A 24,556-nucleotide genomic window follows, 5' to 3' on the forward strand; every position below is an offset into this window, starting at 1 on the left:
GAGGTTGTGACATTGTCAGCCCACCTCTCTGACTCAGCCGATCAGAGGAAGCTTTATATTCATAGCTAGAATACATCGCTTTCTATGAATGGCTCAGTGCCGACCACATAGACTCTCCTGTGTTTCGGGTAGATCTGCACGATTCTGGCTAAAATGAGAATCTAGATTTATTTATTTTTTGGCTTAGAAAAAGATCACAATTCCCGCAGTGTAACATCTTTCACATTATACAAAAAATAATTGGGCTAACTTTACTGTTTCGTTTTTTTAATTAAAGTGTATTTTTAAAAAACATCAGGACAGGAAGGTCTCGGCTTGAGCCTGGAACACAGTGCAGTATGTAGCCTCAGCTATTTACAGTTTATACCGCACATCCAGTGGCCTCACATGTTAGTGAGAGACATAGTTCAGCCCAAGCAAAGTATATCAAAAGATTGGAGTTCAGCTTTATTTGTTAGTCAAGTGCGTTTTTAAATCCGCTAGTGCATCCAACACCACCTTCTCCTCAGATTGACAGTGCTGCTGTCCAAGGGTGTCTTCATTGCTCCTCCATCCAAAGTGGGCATGTTCTAACATAAGAATTGTTACCGGCTGGAATACCAGGTGAATGTAAAGGGGGGGGGGGGACTAATGCAGCCACCACATTAAGGATTGGTAAGCTGTAGTATAAGATTTTTGGGAGGTTTAATACAACCTTAACTTCTCTTTAGGTTGGACTAAGCTCCTTCCTCCAGACATTTTATCAGTTTGATGCCAGAGCCTCTTCACTTAATAGAGGATTGAATGGAAGGAAGTAGTGCTTGGCAGTAGAGGAGGCCCTCAATATAGTGTGGGGGGGCTTCTTGGGTACATGGAACTTGATTTGTAGAGCAACTAACAATTGGCATCAGCTTTGTTACACTCACACCTGACAAATTCACTCCTGCGGCCATTTGAGACGGGGTCACTGTGTGTGGCTATGTTGTGTTTCTTTTGTCTCGTACTGTTTGAAAGTTCATCCTTGGCACTAAGCATTGGCAGCATTTTCATATCACACTATACCACTAAGGAACTCTCTCTCATTGGCACTCTCCTCGCACTAATTTTTGGTGAAAAAGCCAAGCGTGGCCTTATACAGCCCTTTCAGGAGTTTGGGGAGATCTTGGGGTTCCAGAGGCTTTTAACCACTTCAGCCCCGGACCAATAAACACCTTAAGGACCAGAGGTCTTTTTCCAATTTCGCACTGCGCTGCTTTAACTGGTAATTGCGCGGTCATGCAATATTGCACCCAAACGAAATTTGCGTCCTTTTCTTCCCACAAATAGAGCTTTCTTTTGATGGTATTTGATTGCCTCTGCGATTTTTTTTTTTTTTTTTTTTTTTTTTTATTTTTTTTTTTTTTTGCGATATAAATGGAAAAAGAGCGAAAATTTTGAAAAAAAAAGATATTTTCTTCTTTTTGTTATAAGAAAAATCGAATAAACTAAATTTTAGTCATACATTGAGGGCAAAATTTATTCAGCCACATGTCTTTAGTAAAAAAAAATGTCAATAAGCGTATATTTTTTGGTTTGCGCAAAAGTTATAGCGTCTACAAACTAGAGTACATTTTCTGGAATTTACACAGCTTTTAATTTACGACTGCCGATCTCATTTCTTGAGGTGCTAAAATGGCAGGGCAGTACAAATCCCCCCCAAATGACCCCATTTTGGAAAGTAGACACCCCAAGGAAATTGCTGATGGGTATGTTGAGCTCATTGAATATTTATTTTTTTTGTCCTAAGGGATTGAATAATGACAAAAAAAAAAAAAAATTTTTTTACAAAAAGTTGTCACTAAATGATATATTGCTCACACATGCCATAGTTATATGTGGAATTGCACCCCAAAATATATTCCGCTACTTCTCCCGAGTATGGGGATACCACATGTGTGGGACTTTTTGGGAGTCTAGTCGCGCACGGCACCCCGAAAACCAATCACCACCTTCAGGATTTCTAAGGGTGCAAATTTTTGATTTAACTCCTCACTACCTATCACAGTTTCGAAGGCCATAAAATGCCAAAATAGCACAAAACCCCCCCAAATGACCCCATTTTGGAAAGTAGACACCCCAAGCTATTTACTGAGAGGCATGTTGAGTCCATGGAATATTTTATATTTTGCCAAAAGTTGCGGGAAGATTACAAACTTTTTTTTTTTTTTGCACAAAGTTGTCACTAAATGATATATTGCTCACACATGCTATGGGTAGAAGTCAAATTACACCCCAAAATAAATTCTGCTGCTTCTCCCGAGTACGGGGATACCACATGTGGGGGACTTTTTGGGAGCCTAGCCACGTACGGGACCCCGAAAACCAAGCACTGCCTTCCGGATTTAAATATAAAATGCTACCAAAAAACCTGTTAGCGATGGCAGGGATCAGGCCTGACTCTGCGATCGCTGCAGTTATGTGTTTAGTGTTTTGTAAGTGACAGTGATCGATCGATACTGCACTTGGGTGGGCTGGGCAGAGGGGCAAAACGCAGGTGCTAGCAGGTATCTGGGCTGATCCCGCTAACAATGCGTTTTTTTGGAACCCTAAACTGCTGGGGACGCTAGTATAGATCTGATCAGATCAGATATTGATCTGTTCAGATTCTATAGCACTACGGGAGGTGTATGCTTTGCGTGTGGGTGTTAGCGGTACTGGCACTAACCTAGCGCTGCCTGGGGCGACGCAGACCCTGACCCTAAAACCTAATTGATATCACCCGCCGGGTGATCAGGGGGTTAAACCTTTATTGGGTAATAAATGGTGGGTGCCCTGATGCTATAAAAAACAAACTAACCAGAGTCACCCGTAACACTTATACGGTGATCAGTGGTGAAAGGGTTAACTAGGGGCAATCAGGGGGTTCAAATTTTTATTAGGTAGTATATGGGGGTCCCTGGCGCTATATAAAAACCTGACGGGGAACCTAAATAACTAACTGGCTAACCAGCGTCACCAGTGACACTTATACTGTGATCGCGGGTGAAAGGGTTAACTAGCAGCAATCAGGGGGTTAAAACCATTATTGGGTAGTATATCGGGGTACCTAGCGCTATAAAAACCTGGCGGTGAACCTAAAAAAATAACTAGCTACCTAGCGACACTAGCGACACTGATGCAGCGATCAGAAAAATGATCGCTTAGTGACACTGGCAAAAGGGGGTGAAAGGGTTAACTAGCGGCAATCAGGTGGTTAAAACCATTATTGGGTAGTATATCGGGGTACCTAGCGCTATAAAAACCTGGCGGTGAACCTAAAAAAATAACTAGCTACCTAGCGACACATGCAGCGATCAGAAAAATGATCGCTTAGTGACACTGGCAAAAGGGGGTGAAAGGGTTAACTAGCGGCAATCAGGGGGTTAAAACCATTATTGGGTAGTATATCGGGGTACCTAGCGATATAAAAACCTGGCGGTGAACCTAAAAAAATAACTAACCTACCTAGCGACACATGCAGCGATCAGAAAAATGATCGCTTAGTGACACTGGCAAAAGGGGGTGAAAGGGTTAACTCTAGGGGCAATCAGGGGGTTAAATCTTTATTGGGGGGTGATAGGGGGCTACCCTGGACCTAACACTAACTGTCCTTACAGTTTTTACTGTCACAACTGACACTGAATGCATTGATCAGTAAAGAAATGATCAATGCAATCAGTGACACTGTGACTGGGGGGGGGGGGGGGGGCGGGGGGCGATCGGGGGGGGGTTTGTGTGCCTGTGTGTACCTACATGTCAGTGTAGTGTTGGTGCACACTTACTTTTAGTCTTCTCCTCGTAGTCCGGTCAAAAAGACCGCCCCGAGGAGAATGACATCACTTCCTCCTTCCTGTGTAAACAATACACAGTGGGAGGAAGCTTCTCATTGGCCAGGAGCGATCCAGAGGGGGTGGCCGAAAACGAACGGCCATCCCCTCATCACGGAGCGCTCCTGGAGGGAACCGGACCGTCGTATCCAACGGGAGGGGGTCCGATTGGACCCCCCACCCGCTGGAAGGCAATCACGTACATCTACGTGATTGTGCCTGCCTGTGCCATTGTGCTGACGTACATTGGCAATACGGCGGTCCTGAAGTGGTTAATGCACAAGCAGGACCTTTTTAAACTCTACTGCACGTCATCTAGCTTTGAAAATGTTTTGCTCTAACTGAAGGTATTTTTACTAGAAATGTCGCCCAGGAAATGTTTACATGCCGATTACAGAGAACACTGAAAGAATTGACTTTACAGTGAGGATTTGATGTTGCTTCATGTGGTTGTGGCCTATTAATTTGTTGAATTAGTACTGTCAGGAATCTTTATGAATTGTTTACATATAGGCTGATTACTTGTCCCAGTGAAACACTTGGAACTACTCTGGATGATTACATTTTTTTTTTTTTTCTTTAGAATTCACTAAAGGTGAATTCTTCACCGGCAGATCTGTTTGGCATGCAGAACGTTTTATTGAACAGTCTGGGCAAATAATGCAGCTCTGTAGCTGGCTGCCAGTCCCATCTGTGTCGGCCCTGCAGTGATACCTTGGGGAATGTACATAGCAGAAGTTAGTCAAAATAAACATTGTTATGCCTGGATACTCTCTGGATTAATGCTAATGGTCTCTTTCCATAGTACGACTGCCATCTGTTAAAATAAATGAAGAAACCGGTTTGGCTCAGGTGAAGCTATCAACAAGAAATGCCCTGAAAATCCATAAACACCCGCTTTCAACATCATTTGCCATATTTGATAAGTAAGTATCTGGTGGAGATAATGAGGTAGACGAGATCGGAGAATATGATAGCAATGCGATGGAATGGTATTGAGTGTAGCTGATAGAAGAGCAGCTCCAAAAGTCTTGCTTATTAGGTATGAATTCACGCTATGGTGTTCTTATAGCACTGTGCCTTTTAATGCACATTTCAGCTTATTTAGGAAAAAGCTATTGTATGATTTCAGAAATGGTGTGATATGGTGTGTTACTGAGCTGGGATGCTTATCAGCCTTCTAAATGCCGAAGTCGGCTCAGATTCTGTGCAATTTTGCATTATTTAACCATTTCACAACCTCGCTATAGCCGAAAGATGGCTAAAGCGCAGTTCTGTTGTTCCGGGGGGGACGTCCATTTGTGTGCATCTGGTGCGCTCTGTGATTGCATTAAAGGGCCAATCACAGCGGCCCTTTACCATGTGATCCACTGTTTCCAATCACAGTTGATCACTTGAAAACACTTGCCGGTTATCAGCATTCCTTTGCTCATGCGCTGTCACAGTGCCAGGAGAGGAGAGCCGGTAACCAGCAAGTGTGACAGGAGACATCTGCACAGATCATCTGTGCCCTGATCATCTGGGCCCATTCGTTAAGGAGAAAAATTACTTATTTGCAAAACTAAAAAAAACGTTTTTTTTTTTTTTTCCGTTTAGCAAAAAATAAACTCAGTGGTGATTAAATACCACCAAAATAAAGCTCTATTTGTGTGGAAAAAAAATATTTATTCGGGTACAGTGTTGCATAACCGAGCAATTGTCATTCAAAGTGCAAAAGTACTGAAAGCTAAACATTGGCCTGGGCAGGAAAGGGGTGATAGTGCCTTGGTATTGAAGTGGTTAAAGTGTATTTATAGGCAAAACTTTGACGTTTTGGGTAGAGTTGAGAGAGATGAAGCCCCTGTTAGATTTTTATTTTTAATGCTGTTTATCCCGGGGACCACCGTCCTTGGGAATGAAAGTGAGGGAAATGCAAAATGTTGCATTATCGCTACAATAGGAATGGAGTAGAACTTTTCCACCTGGGATATCTATCCCTGGTTAACAATTGTACAAAGTTCCTTCCACATACTGTTGTGTCTACAGGGCAGGGAATGAAAGGAAACATTTAATTGTAATGCAGATTGGGGGGGGGGGGGGGCGGCATTTCCTACTTCATCCAAAATGAGAAACGGAATGTAAGTGTTTAAATCTACTATTTTTAAACACTGTAATACAGTAAAACCTTGGATTGCAAGCATAATTAGTTCCTGATGTGTGCTTGTAATACAAAGCACTTGTATAACACAGCAAATTTCCCCATAAGAAATAATGGAAACTCAGATTTGTTTCACAACCATTAATTCTTAAGTCCTTCAGTTTATAGTCCATATAAAAAGATTATAGCAATGTGATCAGGTTGTATAACCATAAAATTTCCATCCACAAATGGCAGCCTCCACAAGGAGATTCAAAGCAAAATCCAGCAGAAGCTACAGAGTAGGGATGAGCTCTGACGTGTTCGCATGCTCCATGTGTAGAGCCCGCCAGGAAGTCAGCGCTGCACTAATCACAGGCAGTGAGACATTTCCCAATCTCTGCAGCCGCCCATCGGCGCAATGTCTCACTGACTGATAAGCACAGTGCCGACTTCCTGGCGGGCTCTGCACGGGGAGTATGCGAATACGCCGGAGCTCATCCTTCCTACAGAGTAGAAAAGAGAAGTGCCTCTAAGTGTAGCAATATGGTTACATTTAACCGCTTCAGACCCGGAAGATTTTACCCCCTTCCTGACCAGAGCACCTTTTGAGATTCGGCACTGCGTCAAGTTAACTGACAATTGTGCAGTGGTGCGGCGTGGCTCCCAAACAAAATTGTAGTTTTTTTTTTTTTTTTCCCCCCTCTCAAATAGAGCTTTCTTTCGGTGGTATTTGATCACCCCTGTGTTTTATTTTTTGCGCTATAAACAAAAAAATAGCATAATTTTTGAAAAAAAAATCCTTTTTCTTTTTTTTACATTTTGCTATAATAAATATCCCCCCCCAAAAAAAAAGAAAAAAAAAAAAGAAAAAAAAATATATATATATATATATATATATATATATATATATATATATATATATATATATATATATATATATTGCAATAAGCATTTGATTGGTTTGCGCAAAAGTTATAGCTTTTACAAAATAGGGGATAGTTTCATGGCATTTTTATTATTATTTTTTTTTTTTTTTTACTAGAAATGGTGGCAATCTGCAATTTTTATCGCAACTGCGACATTACGGCGGACACATTGAACATTTTAGACACATTTTTGGGACCAGTCATTTATACAGCGATCAGTGCTATACAAATGCACTGATTCTTGTGTAAATGGCAGTGAAGGGTTAACCACTAGGGGGCAAGGCAAGGGTTGAGTGTATCCTGGGGTGTGTTTCTACCTGTGGGGGGGGCGTGCGTTGCTACATGCGACACGTCGCTGATCTCTGAGATCAGTGACCGTGTCACTAGGCAGAACGGGGAGATGCTTGTTTACATTAGCATCTCCCCGTGGCACAATCGCGGGTATCCCCGCGGCGATCGAGTCTGCCAGACCCGCGACTTGACTCGTGGAGGTCCCAGCGCGCGCGATGGCACGGTGGCAAATTTTAAAGGGACGTACTTGTACGCCCATTTTGCCTGTCCGTGCCATTCTGTCGACTTACATCGGCGTGCGCCGGTAGGTAACCAGTTAATGAAGGTACAACATTTAGCAATTCACATGGTTGATGATTAAAACGGGCACATCCTAAGTATGCAGGCATCCGGAGCAAAGCTGTCCACATAGTCAAAGACCATCCTCCGCACCACCGGCTCTCACAGCTGTCAGTCTGCAATTGTGATTTGAAAACTACCCTGCGGTAGAGCAATCTGAGAGTGAGGCTTGAATCGCTCGTGGAGCGCAGCGTGGAAAGAATGACATTGATGGAGGTGCAGAGGACAGCTTTACTCCAGATGCCTGCATACTTAGATGTGCCTCTTTTAATCATCAACCATGTGAGTTGCTAAATGTTGTACCTTCATTAAACGTAACCATATTGCTACACTTGGAGGCACCTCTCTTCTCCTTTTATACTCCGTTGTGACTTGTAGTGTATGCCACTTGTATATCAAGACAAAAATGTATTAAAAAAATGTAGCTTGTCTTGCAAATACTCTCAATCCAAGGTTTTACTGTAGTGTGGTAGTTTGTGCAATTTAAAATGACACCAGTTTATGGAAAATGGCATGTTGCATTCACCACAAAATCCTTTATCCGCTGCAAGTGAAAGTAGGTCACTGTGATCCTAAACCAACTTTAGGGTCTCCACTTTGGCATCTATGTCCCCCATTCGGTGTGTTCCACTGAGGGTGTAGGTTAGGCTAGGAAACTGCCCTCACTCCATGTAATCCACAGAACAATAGCGAAAATACTCAGCCATCTCACACAATACAGGCCTGGTGTGTATTAAGTGATGGCAGCCTCAGCCTAATGCTCCATACACACGATGAGATTATCGGACGAATGATCGTCCGTTTTTTATTGCATGCTAATCTCAGATCGAATCTGACGAGTTTACTAAAGTCACAAACATTCCTGCACGACTGAAAAAAAATTCGGAAGTGATGTCATGTGTTGTAATGCATTTGTATTGCATTTTCGAACGATAGCTGTACTGATTAAACGAAAATCGTACGATTTGGCATCGTACGAAAAAAATTTCCATGCATGTCCGATAGAATAATATCGGATGTACTGTCCTAATCGGCTCTCGAAAGCTCTGTACTAACGATCCGATTATCGTACGATCGCTTCGAAAGCGGTATTTTCCGTACGATTTTCGGATCGTGTGTACGGGGCATAAGTCCATCCTGATATGTTTTGCCCCACCCAAGGGGCTTGGTCATGGAGGTGAGGCTATATATGGCTATGCTAGGTCAGCATTATACATCCACATGGGCTATTCTGGAGCAGTGAGGATCACTGGAATGCCCTCCTTCATGGTTCTGTGCAACAGATGAAGAGGAGTTTCAGGGGAGTAAGGAATAAATCTGGGTATACTGAGCCACCAAAGAATCGACTTCCTCTGCTAGAGGATTCCTGTACCTGTACATAAACATGTCCAGTTTGTTATTTAACCTGAAGGCCAGGGGGTCCACGTCTGGTATCTCTGCCATATACAGGTCTTAGAACACCTCAGATGTAGGGACTTCTTTCCAAAATCCAGGTCCTGCGGGCTGAGAGTCTGCCTGCCAATTCTCCACACGGGGGAGTTGTATGGCTGACGAGGCTAGAATGTAAAGTTCTGCTCAGGACAGGATTCAGTTGCTTCAGTTGTGGGACATCCTGGTTCCTCTGACAATTGAGGTATGTCACTGTTGGATAGTGACCAGATTCCTCCTCCAAATCAAGTTCCTTGCATCGAAAGGGTACCCAAGACTCTTCCCTAGCCCTGGTGTCTGACTTTAACCCCCCCACCCTAACTCCAGGGAGCTGATTTCCTGCACCACCAGGCCAAGGACAACTTGTCCGCATCAACTTGTCCCACAACAGATTGCTGTATTGTAGAAGTCTGGAGTGGAACAAATGAGACTGCTTTTGAAAGAGGCAACTCACACAAAAGCATGGAGTCAGACAGCACCTGGACTGGAGAACATGAATCTGAGACAGGGAGTTTCAGAAGTTTATAATGTGGAAGGAACACTTTGGGTCTAGTGCTGGACACAGCTCAAGACAGACACTCCACAGGATTAGTCTGTACATTAGAGAATGCAGCAGAACGTGCGGGACCCCAAGGTGTATAGAGGAGCAAAGCTGTTAAGTACAGCAGGCATATATCCCTACCAGAGATAGAAGAATCCAGTGGGTGAGTCATCCATTTCTAACAATAGCTGGAATTTCAGGTTTGGGTGGACTGATCTTTTAATACTTATCAAAGGCAATGAAGTGTCTTCACTTGGCTTCTAGTTTGCTATTCTCTGTATTGTATCATTGAAGCAGAAACTTTTTTTTTTTTTTTTTGGTCTAAATTTATTTGGAACTTTTGAATCTTTTATTCAATATATCATGTATAATACAGTCATGTCCTTCCTCTGGTAGTAAACACATTCTTGTGGATCCAACCAATGAGGAGGAGAGTTTGGCCACTGGATTGATGACTATAGTGACAGATGAAGATGGAAGGCTATGTACCATCAGAAAGCCAGGTAAACATTAAAGTGAACCTTCAGGTTATGTACACTATATGTGTTAACCATATACAGTTTTTGGAATATAGTTTTTTTAAAAATGCTTGTCCTTTTAAAGTCTTTGGCCTGGTTCACACCATGTGCAGAGATATCAGTTTTTCTGCACGGGTACAAAGAAAACCTTGGATCTTTGTGCCCTGTTTACACCACAACACTGGTATTGTGCAGATTTTTTCTACACAAAAACCTGCCAAGTGTATGCAGTTTTCTGCGTCAAAAAAACACTTGTTACCTCAATGTTGTGGTGTAAACGGGGCGCAAGAACACCGATGTCAATGAAAACTGATGTAAACTGTGTCTCTACAAGTTAAGTGTGTGTGTGTGTGTATGTATATATATTATACATTTCTTTTTTTCCTCAGTTTTTAAGCACATTTGGTGTGAATGAGGTCTTTAACTGCCACCACCATAAGTATTAGTCAAGGGTTTAAAAAAAAAAAAGCCCCAAAAGCAAGCCCGTAAGCTTATTTAGTGTCTTTTTGCTGAATATCCACTATTTAGTAAAACTACCCCTTTTTTTTTTTTTGTACTTCACTAACATTCAGACACTATTGATTTGTTGCCACTTACAGCAGGATTGGACACTTAACAAGTGCAGTATAACCATTCCTGCACCCAACATGCTTCACTGTTTCTTGTCTCATACCAAATGAATTGTGCCTTCCATATGCAGGGATAAACCTTGTTGGGATAGTAGGCTTCCCTTGAGTCCTGTGCTTGCATGGGTTTCCTTCTACATTTCAAAGATATGCTGGTATATAAATTGGCTCCTGTTTAAAATTGTAGTATGAATGTGGGATAAGGACCTTAGATTGTGAGCTCCTTGAGGGCAGGGCATAATATTAATGTACAGTATGTAAAGCACTGCATACATTTTTTGAAGTATAAAAATACCAGTAATAAATTCTTCATGTCTGGAATGTGAATGGTGCACAAGCCTGGACATGAAGTTATGCCCAGGACAGGATCTGCTCTACCTTTCTTGCCAACACAAGCCTTCAGATCGTCTAACGTTCCAGAATGTTGATCGAGAGATGATATTCTCCCAATGCCCAAGCCAGGGATGCATGCTCTTCTGTGCCAGATAAAGCAGTCTGTTCAAAGACTTGAATTACTTGTCCCATGCTGACAGGATGTTGCGTTGTCTGGGGGAAATGTGTAACTCGGCAAATGGGAGTGACCCAAAAAGTGGATACCATCAGCCACAGAACTTTTGTGGAAAAACAGTTCGCCAACGTCTTGGCTTGAAGAGTCTGAATCTGGATGCAGTATTTGAAGTTACTACTTTTCCAAGTAATGCGTTTTAGGGCCTTGAGATCCATGAATTTAGTTGGTGTCCACTTTTTGGTGTGAGCACTGTGAACAGGTTGGAGTAGAACCACTAGAACAATTCCACTACAGGGATTGGGGCATGGCACTTTGCTCCTGTAAGGCTAACCTGTTCAGCCACTTTGGGAATTCGGGAGGCGCTGCCTTCTGCTGTAGATTTATCTCAGGGTTTGGGGGACTTGGAGTGAGCATTAGAATTGGCTTTGAAAGTTGAATGATAGGACTAATTATTTTTCTTTGGCTTCTTCGACTGGGCTCTAGGTTGTTTGTTTTTATTTTTCATTGGCTAGGAAAGATGAGTATTCTTGCCCTCTGTGACATCCATGTTGAGGGTATCCAGGGCAGTTATAAAGATATGTTGTCCCTTGAAAAGAATACATAACAAGGGTTTTTATTTTTAAATGTGGGTTCCACAGCCCTTGCAATGCAGCCCAATAGTCATCCTCATGTTCACTGATGCGAGGCCCAGCTGGGAGATAAGAAAAGGAACATTTAACAATCTATCCATGATGTGGTTTAGGGCTGTGAGCATAAGCTTCAAATGTTGTATGATCAAGGGATTATCTGCCAAAGTGGACAGATGATTTCTAATGGCCTTGGGAGGATTTGCCAAACTAATTTCATGGCCAAAACAGATTGCACTGCAGGGCCTGTTGGAAAACATGTTCTAACCATTTGCCAATGGGGTCCTTAACCAGTTCCATACCACAGAATGCCATATGATGTCCTGGGCTTTCAGTGGGGATATCTGAATGATGCCTGCAGTTACAGGCATCATTCAGAGATATATATTTCAGCCAGCGATCCCCTGCATTGTAAGAACAATCATAGCGGCTGGTTCAGCTGCTTGATCGTTCTTACAAGCGGCGGGAGGGCATGCGCCCCTCCTACCGTCTTGTCAGTGTAATCGGTGAGAAGGAATCCGCTGGCGCCAAAAGTTAGCCATAGAGAAAACTGAGGGCCAGATGATCCCTGGCAGTCTCTATGACTCTTGGAGGCCTGGGCATGACACTATGATGTCTGGGCCAGCGGAAGTAAATAACAGGGACTGGAAAGCCTGAGAGCTTTTATTTATTTTTTATCTCCAGGCTTTCCAGCCTGGAGGAGAGATGTGGGGTCTTAGAGGACCTGTCATGCCCTATTCCTATTACAAGGGATGTTTACATTAATTGTAATAGGAGTAAAAGTGATCAAGTTTTTTTTAAAGGTAAAGTGTAAAATAAATAAAAATCAAAGCGCCTCCATCCCCGCATGTAGAAGTAGGCTGCTCCACATATGTAAACGCAGTTCAAACCACACATGAGGCATCACCGTAAACTTTACAGCGAGAGCAATAATACTAGCTCTTCTCTGTAACAGGTAACTTGTAAACATTTTTTAAAGTCTCGCTTATGGAGATTTTTAAGTACTGATGTTTGGCGCCATTCCACGAGTGCACAATTTTTAAAGCGTGACGTATCTATTTACTTTGCGTAACATCTGTCACATTATACAAAAAAATTGGGCTAATGTTACTGTTTGGGCTTTTTTTTTTTTTTTTTTTTATTACGTTTGAAAAATTGCTGCACAAATACCGTGACATAAAAAGTTGCGAAAAAATGCATATGTATGTTTTTGGGAGTTCTGAGTAATATATTTTAGGAATTTTTTTTTTTTTTTTTTTACGTGTAGCAGAGGCAGCCTGGAATTCATGTGTTATGGAGGTGGTTAAAGATAGGTTCATCCTCCTTTTTAGGATGTTAAGTGCTTTAAAGTAGAATACTGCCAGATCCACAGAGGGAGAAATCTACTTTTTAACAAAGTGCTCCTCAAATGGGTACCAGACTGATAGCTACTTGGGAGGGAACAAACTAACTGCTTCTCTGGGTTTTTGCAATCTCCATCCAGGGAGACTTTAAACAAAGGGTGCTTTAGAAAAGTCTTGGGGGGGACTTTAAAAGCCTAGACTGGAGCTAGCACTGATAGAAGCTACAGACTGATTCTTGTGGTCTATAGTAGTGTGTCAGTAAGAGCTGGTATCTAGGTATAATGGCAGAAGACTGTGACTTCTTTGGTGTAGGATTTAGGCTTATGATATGTGATCCAGCTCCATATAGAGCCGGTTACAATCGCTGTAGTGGCTCTGGTGTGATTTGCATAGGAGCCCTGCCCCTCTTTTGGTCCATTTCGGTTCTGAATTCAGCCAGAAATGTGGGCTGAAATCAGACTTGAAACAGTGAATGAGGACACACTGGATGCCACCTGTGAGCTGCTGTGTCTTCATAAGTGAACCTAGCCTTAAGAGACTCTGCATTAGACTGCCTCAGTCGCTGAAGGCAGATTGGATAAAAATTCTGCAGGTGAAGATGCGAAAGCATGCTCCGCAGTCAGTGGCATTTGATGGAGGGGGAGAAACAAAACAATCTCCCTTGTCTTTGGCTGTACTTTACATTGATTCTCATCCTACCACACCTTTGGTGTAATTTAAGCCCCATACACACCATCAGTTTTTCCTTCAGATTTACAAAAACCATATGATATGAGGTCAAACCTTGGCAGGTTCAATTTGTATGCAATCAGGCAGGCCCTTGCACTACATGGTTTTGGTAAACCTGAAGGAAAATCTAATAGTGTGTATGGGGCTTTACAGTTCTACCTCCTCTCCCATTGGTGTACTTGGATCTCCCTTATTCTCCCCTCCCTGGGTCAGCCTTGACTACTGTAGCTCCCGCCTCATTGGATTAACTTTATGTAGGCTATCCCCTCTTCAGTCAATCATGAATGATGCTGCTAGACTCATCCACCTTACCAACTGTTCGTCTCTGCCAATCCCTCCTTTGGTTTCCTGCTTGCCCAATGAATACAATATTAACAACTCACAAAGCCATCCACAAGTCTGCCACCAGCTACATCACTATCCTAGTCTCAAAATACCAACCAAATGTTTCTCTTCCCATGCATGCCTCCTGGACTTCTAAGCACTACCACAACCTATCCACTTTTGGGTGATCCATTTTCTTTAGAGAAGCCTATACTGCCTCCACTTTCATCAGCTCAGCCCTTGCAGTTATTAACTTTTGTATCACTTGACCCTCCCTTCTAGATTGTAAGCGCTGCTAGCAAGAAGGGCCCTCTGATTCCACCTGAATTAAATTGTAACTGTACTGTGTTACCCTTGTAAAGTGCTGTGCACATTTTAGTGCCATATAAAATAGTATCAATAACCTGACTTCTGGTAGCTGGAATAGGGTCAAGAAACCAAAAGTTACTAAGCCACTGTAGGTGGTAGCAAAGAACTGAGTATAATCCACATATTACTTGTAATCAACAGCAAGAAAATGCATCCTCAACGTTGAATGGCGGGAAAGAGCACATGCATAATTCTCCATCCAATGGATGATGTCCTCATATTGTGGGAACGGCAGAAAGAAGTTTTAAATAGTGATACTTGGCCTATTTGCAGAATAAGTCTTCAGAGTCATGGTTAAACTTGGGACTGTTCCACAGCTCAGGACCTGGAGAGTGCTCTGTGGCAAACAAAACCAGTACACTTTGGTCTGGAAAGGGTTTCAGGCTAGCACCACAAGTCTAGGACACTGCTGGCTGGAAGTGGAAATCTAAAGGTCAAGTTAAGAAAAGGCTGATACAGCTAGCTGTGTATAGAGACCATCTCACCAAGACATGCTTGAGAGTAGGAGGGGTTTATACTGGGCTGACCCACAAGTTGTATCTTAAAGTGTGCGTATTTTCTCCTCTCAGTGGGGGCCTGGGACTTCTTAACCCTCTTGTGCTAGTAATCAAGTTGAGCAGAGTTAAAAATGTGTATAAACAAAAATTGCTGCACCTAGGTTTGAGGCAGATTATAGTTTGGTTTCCATGGATAAATTCACCAACTACAGGATATGCTCTAAGTTAACAAGTGTTTGTATTTCCTATAATGATAGCTTGATGTAATAATTTCAGTGTATGAAGGCAATAAACTACATGGAGCCTTATCAGAAAACTTAAGCTACCCAACTATGTAACTCAGCAGAGTAGGGCAACCTAACTTTTTTTTTTTTTTTTTCCCCCTGGGGTGCAGACTGTCCATAACAGTCCATCCACACAGGGGCAACATGACTTCCAGCGAGACTTTAGGATGCAACTTGGACACGACTTGAGTATGAATCACACCACCACTTGAAGTTGCCTCCAGGACAGGGGACTTTGCCAGTGGCCAATCACATAATAATCAGCTCTGTGGGAGGGAGGGGTTTGCCTAGAAAACAATTTTTACTTCCTGGAAAGTTGCTTCAGTTAAGACAGGGGATCCGACTTGGAGGCAAATTCCATTGAAATCAATGGGTACAAGTTGCCTACAAGTCAGATTGAAGTAGTACAGGAACCTTTTCTGAAGTCGGAGCAAATTCAGTAGTGTACATTAAGATGACTCTCATTCACTTACATTGATTTTATCATGTTGCGTGACTTAAGGCAACTTGGGACGACTTCAAGTCAGATAGAAAGTTGCCCCTGTGTGAATGGACTCTAATGGTGTGTCAATATTAAAAATAAATTAAATATACACTTTTTTTTTTTCCCTTTCAGCAAGTAAAAAAATATTATATATATATATATATACACACACACACACACACACACACACACACACACACACACACACACACACACACACACACACACACACACCTTCCCACCTGTTCTGTCCCTTAAAGTAATTTCTTTCCGGGAATGGATGTCCTCAGTCTTGTGGGTTGAATGACTTCCTGTATCAATTAACCTGGAGGAATCCTGTGATTTCAGTGTCATTAACTCACACCCTAAGGGGGGTATTATTATGGTGCCCTACAATCACAATTCAGGGTCACAACTGCCCTGAAGACATCTAAAAAAGGTATAAAATATACAGCAGAACAGGGTAAGTCTGAGCCCAAAGTTAGGCTTTAACTTCAATGTTTCTTCAATGGGTGGTTATCTATTTCTGTTCACAATGTGATAATGTAAATCTTTCTGTGTGTATATATAATAAAGTTCTACACGTTTATGCCAGTGAAATGCAGCTGGCCAGGCAGATAGGATTCCCACTGTATTTGAGTGCTGTTTACTAGTCAGTCTTTTTGTTAAACAGGTGGCAGCGCTCTGTCAGCAGAAAAGCTTCAGGACTGTATCAGTCGAGCAATCACCAGACACAAAGAGGTGCAGAATCTGCTGGATAGCGTTACGACGAAATAATAAAGAAGTTTTAAAATGGACATGTAAAAAGTTTGTATTTGTTATAGTGATGCACACCATTTTTGTACTAAATAAAACAATACATTTGCTATGTGTAGAGTTCTCTGTACAGTCACACAATCTGTTCATTAACCCAGAGTTGAATATCCTCTGTTACTGCTGCTTGTTAACTGGGGTAGAATCTCTTACCATGTTTCGGACTTTGAATTCATCATCTTTACACAAAGCTCATTAGTGATGAAGGGTGTAACATTTAAAACTAACTTTTTTTTAAAAGTATTAGCGAAGGCATTTGTTGGCTGATGTGTTCAGTGTCTTTCTTTGTTGCTGGTGGATGAGTGTGATCTCAGGATTTTGGTTCCAGGGCAGAGCGTCCTCTCAATTTACTTCTTGATTGGCTGTCGGAATGAGGCTGGTGCTGTGGCTGTGCTTGCGGTGCTGACGTAGCCATTTGTTGCATTTGATGTTGCAAGAATTGCAACTGTGAACAAAGAAGGAAGAAAAAGAACAATTATCCACTATCAAGTTCTGCAAAGTATTAGCTTAAGCGAAAGATGTATGCCTTCAGTGCAAGACATGAATGAGCAGTCATGCAGCATCAGTGGTACCAAAGCATATCTGATAACCTTAGCCTATTTTAGTACTCCTGTTTGGCTTATGAACACTTGCAGAAATTTGTTCAGGCTTCATGGCAACCATCAGCCTGGCTATAAAATTTTCTTTGGGCCTGCTAGGTAGAGCAAGGAAAATTCAAAAGGCTGCAGGCAGCATTCACACAGCAAACACCCTGCCAAGCATTTGCATAAATTTGACTACTAAACCCTTTTGTTCTTGAGATAGGGAAAAAGCATGCCAGTCACTAGCCTTTGAGGCCTAAAGTTGGTGTCAGAGGAAAGCCTAAAACACTACACATTTGTACAACACTAGATGCTGTGTACTAAGCTCTCCTCTAGCATAGGGTCTCCATTGTCCTTTTTTTTTTTTTAAATATGCAAATCTACATGCTACCTAAACTGATAACTTGACATACTGCCTATGCTAACTTACAGAGAACATAGCTGCCAGACAGTGTGTATACATGAACTGGAAATTAAATGCCAACCTTATACCCTAGCCTTTTCACATTGGCTCCCCTCCACTACCTGTACAGAAAAAAAACAGCATATGGTTGCAATAGTGCACTTATCCATTGTGGGCTGTAATGGCCATCTGTCACTCCCCATACACAACTGTTGTCTCTACACCGAAACATTTGCTGTGCTGCACCCCTTAAAATCCTTACAGTTTTTGCTCGTACCATGCTGTGATCTTTATTCAGTTTAAGGGAAAGTTTAAACTATGCTATTTAAAGCCTACTGCTGAAAGATTGTAACTATGGAGAGAAGGGTGTTAGAACCCGTTCATATTGTCATTTGTGTCTATGCTGGGGGGGGCATATTCCAATCACCGAACCAAGAATTAAGAAGAATCTCTATCTCCAATGGAGACACAAACAGCAATTAAATACTGTCACACCCAACAGTGGTTTTAATCAATGCCCACTGTATCTAGGGGAAGTTAACCTTAACACAAATCTTTACATCTGCAGGCATGCACAATCTAAGACTAACTTATCTAGCCCTGTAAAGTAGAAATCGCTATACATACCTTTTCTAAAGATGGTCCGGTCCCACACTGAACTGTCAGCAGTGGCTTTGCTGCGGAGGTGGGTGCAGAGGAGGCAGCCGACAAGGGAAGCCCCATATTTACTCTAGGGGGCGACGTCACTTCCCATTCATTTCACAGCTGTTGTCGGCTGTCTCCTCTCTAGAGATTCTGCCGCTGGAGACTGGACCGGCGGAGTGGCTTAACCTCCCTGGCGGTATGATTCAGTCTGGATTTAGGTGCTGAAAGCGGTACAATTATTTTGCATGGAAATCTGGCTTTTATTTTGTAGTCCTGTAATTCTTAGGAATAACGCTCTTAAATCTCTTCAAACCAGAGTCTAGCAGACATCCCGGGTATGATAACGTTTATAATATAATAAAGAATAATAAAAATTATTCAATAATGTAATCAAATCCTAAAACGCTGAAAAAGGTACACTTTTTGGTTGCTATGGACAATCTCCAAATTACAGGCAGAAAAAAAACACTATTTATAATATAAAAGTGCATGCAGGGCACTGTACAGACCACTAGGGACAAAGGGGGGGTGTGTAATTTTTTAATACAGCACTGTAATCTTACAGAGTGTGTTTTGTGTCTTTTTACTTTTTTGAATTTGCCGCCGTTCTCCGCTCCCGTGCACCGTAACGTCGCAGGGAACGGAGCTCGGTGGCATTCGGCACTGTGAATCGAGCGGAGGACACAGCGCGGGGGACATCGCTGGATCCAGGGGACAAAGTAAGTAAGTCTCACTGTGTCCTCCCCTGCATCCAGCGATGCGATCCCGAGTCTGGCTCGGGGTTACCGTTCCTGCTAGAAAATTCCCAACCCGAGCCAGACTCGGGATTACCGCTAGGGAGGTTAGAAAAAAAAAAGTATGTATGCAGATTTGTTCTTTACAGGGCTAGATAGGTTAGTCTTAGATTGTGGATGCCTGTAGATGTAAATATTTTAGTGTTAGGGTGGACTGAGCCCTTTTGCATTGAGCCGTGGGCAGCATTAGCGGTAAAGCGCTGCTAGTTTTAGCAGCCAAAGCAAGGGTTAAATACACCAGAAAAGCAGCGCATCGGCAGTGGTGCCCATTCATTTCAAGGGGTGGTTTAGGAGCGCTTTATACACCACTCCTCCACCGCTCCAAAGACACTGCTTACAAGACTAACGTCCTGCCAATGCAGCGCCCCAGTGTGAAAGCACTCAGGCTTTCACATTGGGGACATTTTGCAGGCGCTATTTTTAGCGCTAAAACACCTCCAGTGTGAAAGGGGTCTTAATTGTGCAGTACAGGACATAGGAATAGACTCAGACCATGGGTTATATGTCACACCTTAGTGGCAAAAGCTTTTTTGGGACTGCCCCTTCCCGTGTACCCATATAACCCACTCAATAAGACTTCAGTTTCTTTTTTGATATTGTCCTTATATGATAGACCCCCACACCCAATATAGAAGTCTTCTATTTTCCACCGGTTTTCTTTTCCTCCTTCAATGGACTTTTAGCAAAATCAAGAGCTGACTGCTTATTACCTTATGGCTCATCAGCAGTTTCCAGATTGGTTACATTTGTTGTTTACTTTGAGAGCTGTACCCAGACCCCATAGCAAGGGGTCCAGCTTGTAATGTTTGCTTTGGACAGTGGTTCCTACATTTGGCACTTTCTGCAAGTGTATTTAACTGGGATGTGGTCCATTCCTATGGCACCCAGACCTTAAAGTCCCCTTTGGGGGTATGCCCACAGTGAGCACCGAAGCTTGGATGGGGGATCAGATAATACAGGGTTGCCCTGTATCCTACCATATCCTATATCCTATCATACCAGTATCCTGGCTATACATTTCTTGATGGATCAGAACACCCCACCCTCTCTTAACAAGAAGCTGCTCTTCCTTAGCACTTGCTGCAACCTTCCGTGTCCCCCTGGGGCCTTACTCGGGTACTCTTGTCCACGTTGTGCCTTTGCATAGTTAATGGGGTTACTCCCTTAAAAGTTACTCTGTAAGAACTGAGCCTTCTCTCTACTTCCCCTGCCAGCTGTAGTACTGGCCCTTATTTGCTCCTTGGGAGTCCCCTATTTTGTTTTCTTTTCCTACACGGGGAGAAAGTTCCCTGGAATACAGTCCTTACTGCTTCCTATCACATTTTTGTAAGAAATTCCATTCTCCTTCCTTGTGTCCTGCTATAAAAGCATGTTACTGTGCCTTGCGGGTCCAGTTAGGACTGTCATCTATGGCTACCCACTACATCTTTGCTTGGGAACTGACCCCTTCTATTTTCCCACAGGGCTTTTCCCTTTATGGGATTCTTTCCTCCTGGTTATATTGCCTTTTCTAGAGCTTGTGCCCTCAGGGAGCGAGTCCCTCTTTTCCCATCTAAACCAATTCGCCTAGAGGTGTTGCGGTTTTAGGTGGTTTCAGCATCAAGCACCTGTTTTTTCCATACTGCCTCCTCTGTTCACACTGCCTTTGGTCCATTGACCTTTTTTTTTCTTCCCCCTTGTATACCTGGTTTAGCGGTTTTGTTGCCCAACCCTTGATGTATTGGAGCTTGGGGGTCATCCCTGTGTCCTGTACAATTAATGACGTACCTCTTAATACCATATCTTAGAGTACAGTACATCTTTTCTCTGTGATGTGCTTACTGCGTGCTAACCAACTGTAGTCTTATGGAGTGGGCAGGATTATATGAATACACTGGGCAACAGGGTCACAGCAAAGCCTATGGCAGTGTCCAATTACCAGCATAACCCCTGTAATGCAGACATGAAACAAAATGTAAAAATAGGATTTTTTTGTTTCTCTCTAATTCACTGACCGACACAGCTCCTCTCTAACTAAATGGGTTGTATAGCCTGCCATTAGGAGAAACTAGGCAAAATTGTTACACAATACACAGAACTTTAATCCCGCCCCTGGGGGGCGGACCCTGTGCTATCAACCCTTCCCACTGCTTCCAGCAGCTTCAGTAAGTCAACAAGCAGTATAACGTAGAAAAAAAGGAGGGGTGGGTGCTGTGTCGGTCGGTGAATTACAGAGTAAAGGATTTTACGGTGAGTACAAAAAAAAATCCTATTTTCTCTTATATTCACCGACCCACACGGCTCCTCTCTGTAACTAAATGGGATGTCCCCAAGCAGTGCCAAACGAGGGGTGGGAAAAAAACAGCATAAAAACCTCATCCACCATGGCAAGTGGGAACTAGTGACACTAAACACACAAAACATATAACTGGGTACTGACATTTATAGGGAAAGTTGATCCGGGGAAAATACGATTGCCTCTCGGGGAGCAGAAGGAATTTTTTCCCCTGCTTTAGCAAATTGGATCATGCTCTGCTGGGTTTTTTTTTTGCCTTCCTCTGGATCAACTGTGGGTATAGAATTGGGTATATGTGCTGGTATGATATTATTATATATATTTTTATTTTTTTGTGAACTGGATGGACTTGTTTTTTTTTTCAACCTGACTAACTATGTAAAACAGCAGTGTGTGGAAAGACACCACTATATAACCGGGTATCCTCAACAGGAGTGATCCCCAAGACCGCAACATTGCGGAAGTAATGCAACAGTGCATCAACAAAACAGTACTGCGTTTTTTATGAAAAAAACAGGAACAAATGCAATTGCAACTACACGGCCGCCTGCAAAACTTTGCGGCCAAAACAGGCATCAGCCGATGCACTGACGTCTACCTTGTAGAACTTTGTAAACGTATGGTCAGACTACCAGGTCGCCGCCTTACACACCTGACCAACAGACGCTTGGTGTTAAAAGGCCCAAGACATTCCGATTGCTCTTGTAGAGTCGGTCGTGACTGGAAAGGGGGGCACCTGCCACTTCAAGGCGTAGGCTTACACTACAATCTGTCTGATCCACCTGGAAATGGTGGCCGATTAAGACCAGCCACCGAAACAAACAGTGAGTCTGACTTCAGAAAGGGAGCTGTGGCAGACGAGTACACCTTCAGAGCCCTAACCACATCGAGAGCATGAAGGGCCACCTCCTTGGGGTGCTTCGGCTTAGGACACAACAATGGTAATACAATGTCCTCATTGATATGAAAAGCCGAAACCACCTTCGGTAGAAAGGACACTTACGGACGCAACACCACCTTATCCCTGTGGATGACCAGATAAGGCGACTTGCAGGACAAGGCCGCCAATTCCGAAACCCTCCTGGCCGATGTGATGGCCACTAGAAAAACCACCTTCTGTGAAAGGGTCAACAGGGGAATCTCCCTGATATTTTCAAACGGCAGCTTCTGAAGCGCCAACAACACCAGGTTCAAATCCCATGGGGGTAACGGAGGACGCACCGGAGGGACTAGATGTCGTACCCCCTGAACAAAAGGTATTCACTAACGAGTGAGACACCAGGGGTCACTGAAAAAAAGACAGCCAAGGCTAAAATTTGCCCCTTAAATGGTGCTCAATGCCAATTTCTGGTCTACTCCCTGCTAAAGAAACAGCAGGATCCTGGATACAGAAAAGGAGCATGGATGCCCCCCTTTCTCCTCACACATGGAGATGTAGGCCTTCCAGGTACGATGGTATATCTTTCCGCGCCCTCAGCATAGTTGGAATCACAGAGTCCGACAGACCCCGGTTCCTCAGCACCTGGCTCTCAATAGCCATGCCGTTAAAGCCAGCGATGGTAAAGCAGGGTGAAAGATTGGACCTTGAGATAGGAGGTCCTCCCGCAGCGGCAGTCGCCAGGGAGCGTCTGCCACCAGACGCAGCAGGTCCGCTGAGGCCAAATCTGGGGCAACCAGGATTACTGGAATCCCCTCAAGCTCCACTATGCGAAGCACACGTGGCAATAGCTTCAGTGGAAGAAAGGCGTAGATCAGCTGGTACTGATCCCACGGAGCCACCAGCGCGTCTGACGCGTCTGCCCACGGATCTCTCGTCCTGGACACAAATCTGGGCACCTTCTGATTGAGACGGGAGGCCAATAGATCCACATCTGGTGTGCCCCACTTCAGGCACAGCAGCCTGAATATCTCTGGATGCAATGCCCACTGTCCTGGGTCTAGCCTCTGTCGACTCAGATAGTCCGCCTGCCACTTTTCCACCCCTGGGATGTAAATGGCCAACAGGGCCGGAACATGTCGCTCTGCCCACCGAAGTATGTGAGCGACCTCCCGAGCAGCGGCTGAGCTTCTTGTTCCCCCTTGGTGATTTATGTACGCCACAGCGGGGGCGTTGTCCGACTGTATCCTTGTCGGACGCCCCTGAAGACACATCGACCATGTGTGGAGACACAGCCTGATCGCTCCCAATTTGAGCAGATTGATCTGCGATTTGGATTCTTCCGTCGACCAGAGGCCCTGAGCCGACTGAATCCCCATCAATCCACCCCAGCCGGATAGACGATTTTCCGGACCGAATCACCGGGCACCTCAACCACCAGATCAGGGAATCCCTGACTGGCTGGCTCACCTGGATCTGCCGATCCAGGGACAACGGAGATTTGTCCCATTTTGTCAAGATCTCCTTCTGCAGGACTCTGGTGTGGAACTGGGCATAAGGTACTGCCTCGAAGGAGGCCACCATGAGTCCCAGCACTCACATGCAAAAGCGGAGCGATGACCACTTGCGGTTCATAAGTAGCTTGACCGCAGTTCTGAGAGTCAGCAATTTGTCTGAGGGGAGAAAAACCCTCGCTTCCCTGGAGTCCAACAGCAACCCCAGGTACACCCACCGACTTCTTTAGGTTCAACAGCCACCCATATTCTTGCAGGGACTGCAAGGTGATCGCCACATCCTCCTTTAATTCTGAGACAGAAGAAGCTCTCAGGAGATCGTCTAGGTAACCCATGATCACGATCCCGCGTTGTCTCAACAACGCCAATACTGGAGCCAGTACTTTGGTAAAGACTCGGGAGGCTGATGCCAGGCCAAAAAGGAAGAACCACAAACTGGTAATGGGCTTCCCTGACTGCCAAACGCAGAAACTTTTGATGCCAAAGGCATATGGGTATGTGCAGGTAGGCATCCTGAATGTCCAAGGACGCCAGGAAGTCCCCTTGATGGAGTGCGACCACTGAGCGAACTGATTCCATTCTGAACCTCTGCACCTTTACAAAGTGATTGAGGGCTTTTAGGTCCAATATTGGACGTACCCCTTCCTTCTTGGGAACCACAAACAGATTTGAGTAGAACCCCTGGAAGCGTTCCGATTCCAGAACCGGTACAATCACCCCCTGATTCAGCAAGTTCCTCACCGCCCCTAACAGGGCCTCCCGGAGAACCGGGGACACGGGTATGCTGGAGGGGAAGAATCTGTTTGGCAGCCAAGAAACTATCTTGTAGCCTGTGGAAATCGGATTGCAGACCCATTGGTCTGATAACCGGGAGGTCC

The 24,556-nt window shown here is 43.8% G+C and overlaps 2 protein-coding genes across 10 annotated transcripts in view; one reads left to right on the forward strand and one right to left on the reverse strand.

Moving 5' to 3' along the window:
• The window catches only part of EXOSC8 (exosome component 8), a 51,959-nt gene extending 35,315 nt beyond the window's left edge, over positions 1 to 16,644 (forward strand). For both annotated transcript variants that reach the window (XM_077484165.1, XM_077484166.1), the window contains 3 exons: positions 4,630 to 4,750; positions 9,865 to 9,971; positions 16,450 to 16,644. In XM_077484165.1, the coding sequence (XP_077340291.1) occupies positions 4,630 to 4,750; positions 9,865 to 9,971; positions 16,450 to 16,553 (332 nt within the window). In that variant the 3' untranslated portion in view covers positions 16,554 to 16,644. The remainder of the gene's footprint in view (positions 1 to 4,629; positions 4,751 to 9,864; positions 9,972 to 16,449) is intronic.
• Positions 16,562 to 24,556, reverse strand: part of SUPT20H (SPT20 homolog, SAGA complex component) — a 155,709-nt gene continuing 147,714 nt past the window's right edge. For all 8 annotated transcript variants that reach the window (XM_077484157.1, XM_077484162.1, XM_077484159.1 and 5 more), the window contains one exon: positions 16,562 to 17,034. In XM_077484157.1, the coding sequence (XP_077340283.1) occupies positions 16,900 to 17,034 (135 nt within the window). In that variant the 3' untranslated portion in view covers positions 16,562 to 16,899. The remainder of the gene's footprint in view (positions 17,035 to 24,556) is intronic.

The sequence above is a fragment of the Lithobates pipiens genome, unplaced genomic scaffold (assembly GCF_037356315.1).
Source record: "Lithobates pipiens isolate NorthernLeopardFrog02 unplaced genomic scaffold, aLitPip1_a1.2 Scaffold_16, whole genome shotgun sequence".
NCBI classification, from domain to species: Eukaryota; Metazoa; Chordata; class Amphibia; order Anura; family Ranidae; genus Lithobates; species Lithobates pipiens.